Source organism: Sinocyclocheilus anshuiensis, unplaced genomic scaffold (genome assembly GCF_001515605.1).
Source record: "Sinocyclocheilus anshuiensis isolate Anshui unplaced genomic scaffold, SAMN03320099.WGS_v1.1 scaffold536, whole genome shotgun sequence".
Lineage (NCBI taxonomy): Eukaryota > Metazoa > Chordata > Actinopteri > Cypriniformes > Cyprinidae > Sinocyclocheilus > Sinocyclocheilus anshuiensis.
Genome location: NW_015557179.1, coordinates 3,188,004 through 3,194,003, shown reverse-complemented (window position 1 = coordinate 3,194,003; position 6,000 = coordinate 3,188,004). Strand labels below are relative to the sequence as shown.

The 6,000-nt window shown below is 43.1% G+C and overlaps 2 protein-coding genes across 3 annotated transcripts in view; both read right to left on the bottom strand.

Moving 5' to 3' along the window:
- Window positions 1–471: 471 nt before the first annotated feature.
- LOC107678540 (zinc finger protein 36, C3H1 type-like 2) lies at window positions 472–2,666 on the bottom strand. 2 transcript variants are annotated; one of them, XM_016473828.1, is made up of 2 exons: window positions 2,241–2,666; window positions 472–2,049 (listed from the first exon to the last, which is right to left on the bottom strand). In XM_016473828.1, the coding sequence occupies exons 1-2, from the start codon at window positions 2,649–2,651 to the stop codon at window positions 916–918; spliced, it is 1,545 nt and encodes a 514-aa protein (XP_016329314.1). In that variant the 5' UTR covers window positions 2,652–2,666; the 3' UTR covers window positions 472–915. The 2 variants fall into 2 exon arrangements, with proteins under 2 accessions (XP_016329314.1, XP_016329315.1); XM_016473829.1 differs by having other exon boundaries at window positions 472–2,046.
- Window positions 2,667–4,402: 1,736 nt separating this feature from the next.
- LOC107678541 (uncharacterized) overlaps window positions 4,403–6,000 on the bottom strand; it is a 38,289-nt gene continuing 36,691 nt past the window's right edge. The window contains exons 8-9 of the mRNA XM_016473831.1: window positions 5,491–5,661; window positions 4,403–4,479 (exon numbers count right to left, since the gene is read on the bottom strand). The gene's annotated coding sequence lies outside the window, so the exon portion shown is untranslated. The remainder of the gene's footprint in view (window positions 4,480–5,490; window positions 5,662–6,000) is intronic.

Sequence of the window (6,000 nt, the reverse complement as noted above, 5' to 3'; positions counted from 1 at the left end):
CACAAGATAAAATAAATAAGTTAAATAGTTCATAGACAGTTAAGCACTGCTATGTAATCACTCGTATCAGCTAAAAAAAAGAAGAAGAAAAAAAAAGAAAATATATATTCAACCATCAGCAATGATTTCCCAACAAGCCAAACGAGAGCTTCAAACTGCACAAACCAACCAAACCACTGGGTGGCGCCGCGAAACTGGAGAACTTTTGGAATGGATGTACATACTTTGAAAACTAGTATACGTTTTGTCAAGGCATATTCTTGGCAAGGATAAAGGAAAATCTGAAACCAATCTGTCTTTCACATAAAAAAAAAAGTCTTTTGTACAAATGTGGAAAGTAGGTGGTCCAAAAAGACCAAGAGAATGCAAGTCCGTAACAGAGTTGACAAACATGTCCGTAACAGAGTTGACAAACAATACCATAAAGACGTTTTTTTTTTTTTTTTCTTTAAAAGAAAAAAAAAAAAAAAAAAAAAAGATATATTCAACCATCAGCAGTGATTTCCCAACAAGCCAAAGGAGAGAGCTTCAAACTGCACAAACCAACCAAACCACTGGGTGGCGCCGCGAAACTGGAGAACTTTTGGAATGGATGTACATACTTTGAAAACTAGTATACGTTTTGTCAAGGCATATTCTTGGCAAGGATAAAGGAAAATCTGAAACCAATCTGTCTTTCACATAAAAAAAAAAGTCTTTTGTACAAATGTGGAAAGTAGGTGGTCCAAAAAGACCAAGAGAATGCAACAAACTGCACCGGTGGAATGCCTTCAAAGCAGTTCAAACAGACTAATGCCGTGTCAGGCGTCTGACAAACAAATCCATCTCCCTCGATATTAAAGTCTATTGCTGAGCTGAACTACATATCTAGCGGGAGACTGCTCCGTTATCGAGCCCACTAAAAAAAAAAGCGGATTAATCATCGGAAATCGACAGCCTGCTGAAGATGGGCAAACGCCTCCCGCCGTCCAGACTGGGAGACTCAGAGCCGCTGAGACTTTCGGAGGAGCTGAGCGAGCCGCTGGCGTAGCTCTCCCGGTCCGAGATGCTGTCAGGCGGGCTGGGGGGCGAGTCGAACACCGGCGACTCTGACAGGCGCTGGAGGGACTGCAAGTGGCCGAGGCCGTCGCCCATGTTGACCTGAAGGTTTCCGTAATAACCGTTGTGCGTGTGCACGGCCAGCGGCGCGAGCAGGGCTTTGAGGTGTTGGCCGGGGAAAGAGAAGGCACTGTTGCGAGTCGACGAGAGAACGTCTTCGTAGAAATTAGTGGCGCAGGAGGAACGATTGGAGCAAGGGGGAGGGGGGGTTCGGGACGTGGGGCTCTCGAGAAGGGGCGAGTCGAGTCCGTGGTGGTGGTGGTGGCTGGAGAAACCCGAGAAGCTGAGGCTGTGGTGGAGTTTCGGTCGCTCCCTGAAGGCTCCCGCCGCCTGCTGGTGCTGCTGCCCGTAGCCGCACACCGACTCCCCCCGGACGGACTTGGTGGACTCTCCCTGCATGCTTTTGGCGTTGCTCGGCGCTGGTCTGCGTTCGTCGGCGTTGTGGATGAAGTGGCAGCGCGGGCCGTACGGGCAGAAGCCGATGGTGTGGAAAGTGCGACAGGGTTCGGTTTTGTACTTCGGGTGGCGAGACAGGCTTCTCAGCTCGTGGTAGCCGTGCGCGAACTGGCACTTCTCGCCGTACTTGCACGCTCCGTTTTCCTCGAAGGGCCTGCAGAGCTCCGTCTTGTAGCGGGTGGAGTTGATCTGCGAGCCCGGCTTCTGCTGCAGCCCTTGCAGCTGCTGGCCGCTCTCGCTGTAGGCGCGGTCGCGAAACTTGTTCTCCTTATTCATGATGGCGTTCTCCTTCATGCTGCTGTAGGAGCTGGCGGGGTACTTGTTGCCGTTTGTCATGGACTCCATGTTGCTGGTGGAGTTTCGACGGAAGAATCCTGACGCATACGAGTTGCAGTTGTTGCTGCTGCTGCTGGAGGTTGTTACCGGGGCCCCGACAGCTTTCTTATCCAGCATGCTGTTAATATGTATGGCGTTCATATTGAGGCTCTTCTCCTGCTGTGCAGAGAGGAGGAAAGAAGAGAAACAAAGTTAAAATCAATGCAAAGTAGTTGCAAAACTATTCATGTACTCGTCTCAGCCATGCATGAATTTGTTATACGGCTAAAACTTCTCGAATCGTCAAAAAGTCCAAGCAGAGATCAAATGCATGCAAGTAACGTTAGTGATTTGTTAAATCAGCAAAGTACCTTATACAGCATGTCGATGTCGTAGAAAGCGGACAGGATGGTCGCAGACATTTCTGTTTCTTCAGAAGAAGACAGTCGCAGATGATCTCTCATTTGAGGACCGACCTGGAGCCTTTGGATGCGAAGGAGTTTAGTTTGCCACTGGCTTAGAATTTGTGCAAGAGATACGGAACAAAAAAGGCTAGTCTCAGATGTGGTCTGAAACTCGGAGAAGGAAGGATGAGTTCCTCGTTGTGTTTTTGCTGCGAATCTTCTTCTCCCACCGCGCAGTGCCGAGCCAGAACAGTAAAGAGTCTGCTTTGCTCGCCCGCACATATAAGCTTGAGGAGGAGCTGCTCTCAAACTTACTGCGAAAGTTGCCTCAAAAGTTACGCCCTGCTTTTCAAGTGTCGCCGGTACTGTGGATCTCATTGGTCGCTTTCTGCACCCCTCCTGCGGCGCGCACACACACACACACACACACTCACTCACTCACTCACAGCACCTCTCCAACACTGCACAACTTACAAGATGAATTCAGTGCAATCAACATATGTCTAAAACAAGAAAAGTCAAAAAATACTAATATATAAATACTACCACATTATGAGTAGTTTTACAAATATACGTTTAATATACGCATCACATAAACCCCATATTCGTATAGGAAAAGCACATGGCATCCTATTTAAACAAAATGTTAACAGTGGGGAAAACTGATGGAAGAAACTTAAATCATGCATGCACACGCAGTGTTGACACAGGAAATGTTTAGTGGGTGAGTTCGATTGCATAATCTAGACCGAGAGGCCAGTCTTTGAAGTTGTGCCAGATCTGATGCATAGAGTGCGAAACTATGACACTTATCTGCATGTGACGTTTTCCTCTGCCTATCTTTCCCAGTATAAATAGTCAATTTTAGCCTAGAAATGCATTTTTAAATAAACAATGTTATAAATTGCATAATTAATTCTCATAATTTTTTGCATTGTATCCTTAATGTAGAAAACACAGACATAAAAAAACCTAAAAGTTTAAACAAGTTGCAACAAAGTAAAAATCAAATCCTTAAAGAAACTCAAACTCTCAACTCTAATAAAAACTATACAATACTGCCCCCTTACGGTGACGATGCTTATCGTCGAAAAAAAAAAAGAACTTTGGCGCCACCTACAGGCAAAAAATATAATTCACTTCACATTCCCTCGTTTTTTTCTCTCCCAGTTCCCATTGCATATCTCAGCAGTACTCTTGTATTACAATTCAATTTTTGATGGTTTCAGTGAAGCACATCTATACATAAATTAGAACAAAAATGATCCTGGTGAGGGGAACAGCATGTGTGATTTTACCCACCCTGTGTGTGTGGGAGGAATACTCTGCTGACATTCCAAAAAATTACATAATTTTACAGTAAAAAGGGAACATTGCTACTACAGCCCCTGAAGGCAGCCCAGCTGTCTACTTAGCAAACAGACACCAGACTATTTTGCTCTGACTGCATAACACGCAGGAGGAGCAACCAAATAATTTCTCGTACTAAAAACAGTTAAGCTATGCATTAAAAATACAACAGCTTGCTCGAATACCACATTGTGAAAACGTGACATTGAAAACAGCTGAGGAGAATAAAACCTCATTCTCAGTATCGCAAACACACATTACTGTACTAAAGTAATCCCACAGTCAAATTAGCGTAATAAACTTTATTTGAATAAAAAAAAAAGCTTGTGGTTATGCCTGCATGCAATTCAGCTCTTAAAGAGGAAAACCACTGTGAGATTAAAATAGGTTCCCCACAGTCAAATTAGCGTAATAAACTTTATTTGAATAAAAAAAAAAAGCTTGTGGTTATGCCTGCATGCAATTCAGCTCTTAAAGAGGAAAACCACTGTGAGATTAAAATAGGTTAATAATGCACCTTCCCTTTCACTTTCTGTATCTTTCACAGTCATTTAAGATCTAAGTGTATCTAGAAGATTCGGAGCCAGTGACTATCTCTCTTTCAGCAGCGATATCTTGGCAAACTCGATGGTGGCTGAAAACTGGGGCAGTGCAGGGAGGGCTTTCATCAAATGCTGAGCTGCCAGGGTATTGCTCTTTGCGATGACTGATAGTCGGTATAGTTCTGCAGCGTTTACGCCAGGTGAGCAATGTGTCACTCTTACGAGGGCAGAGGTGTCTGTGCAACATCCATGCCCATAACAAAGGCTCGGCCCCACAGGTTACGATCTCTCTTCTCAAAGAGGAAGTCCTCATCCTGGAAAAAAAGAAGAGAATAAGAAGAACCTACATTCTTAAACTAGATTTTCTGAAGACAATGTGAGCAGGGCATTGACAGTGGAGACAATTGGCACTTTAAGGGTGTTGCTATGCAGTTGCTAAGGTGTTTTGAGTTAGTTTTAGTTCTTTGATATGCAGTAGGGTGTTCTGGGTGATTTCTAAGGTGTTAATAAGTGAATGCTTATTGGGCCATTTTAATAGACAGGTCATATAAAGTGCAACAGTTGGGTTCCGGAACTAAAAATCCAATTTATAGATACTGAATGATAACTTATACACCTTTAAAGACAGAATCACTGTGGGCAGTGAGGTTGTAAATCAATGGTATATGCTTTTGTTGAAGCCGTCAGTCCATTATTTCAATTAATTTTTTTTAAATAATCATGTTTAATAGAGGAATTCCTGGTGGAATGATTCTGCTGAGTAATGCACCAATCAGAGAATCACAGCAAGAAAATCACAAAAGAATTCTTTAGCACCCGTAATGACGTAATTGACTCCGTCTCTATACGCTCTCAAACTATTTCAATATTTGTATGTTAATGCATAGTTTGCAATAAACAAAATATATTGTTTCTATTATGTCATTAAAGCTGTTAAGACTTGTACCTACGTTGTTTCATCCAATTTTCAAATATTTTTATTTATTTATTTATTTTAAATAATTTATTTAAAATTCCTATGGAAACAAAAATAATGGGGAGAATACTTCTGGAACCAAGGCTGTTAAAAAAAAAAAAAAAGTGGATGGGCACTGTTGCACTCTATAGGTCCATCAATGTGAGTCTATGGGATTTTCTACAAAATGTTATCATCCACTATGTGAAACTTGTACATTTCATAGTTATGAAAAGTAACAGCATAAGCTGCCAATTTCGTGTCATGATTCTGACGTTGGGGGACACGTTCTGTGGCAAAGTTTAAAAAGCCCGCAAACATAAGCAAAATCAGTGATGCATAAAAAAAACAAAGCAAAAGTGCTCCTTACCAAGTCCAGTGACTCCTCACAACTTATATCTGATTGTTCATCTCCCAGGAGCCATTCTATCAGGGTCACCATTCCAGCAGCCACCTGGCCCCACATCTGGAACAGCTGGCACAGAAGACCCACCCCCAATCTCCAGGGCAACTGGAGGAGAGACGGCACCCGTGGCAACATCTAGAAATGCGGTAGAACACAGAAGTCTAACAAATAATCCCTGATGTAACACAGGATTCAGCAAAACGAATGATTCTGGAACACACGTATGGAAAGTTTAAATAGATCAATTTAATGAGCCACGTCAATCTTAGTTTGGTTTCTTTGGTCTCCAAGGCATTACTGGGTTCAGGCAATGGAGGTGGTGCTTTGCCACAATGCAATCTGCTCCCAATCTGAGACTTGCCAGAGCGTTGGATGTAAAGCAACAGCCTGAGATTGATGCCTCGCTTTCTTTTTGTTCTCTAGACAGCGTGTTTCCATCTTCGCCTGGCATGGAACCCATTTGAGAGAAACAAA

What these genes read in the sequence shown, in the direction of transcription:
- LOC107678540 (XM_016473828.1), bottom strand. Translation starts at nt 2,651, where the DNA reads ATGAGATCCACAGTACCGGCGACACTTGAAAAGCAGGGCGTAACTTTT. An exon ending in ACATCGACATGCTGTATAAG is followed by an intron (nt 2,050 to 2,240) that starts GTACTTTGCTGA and finishes CTCTCTGCACAG; the next exon opens with CAGGAGAAGAGCCTCAATAT.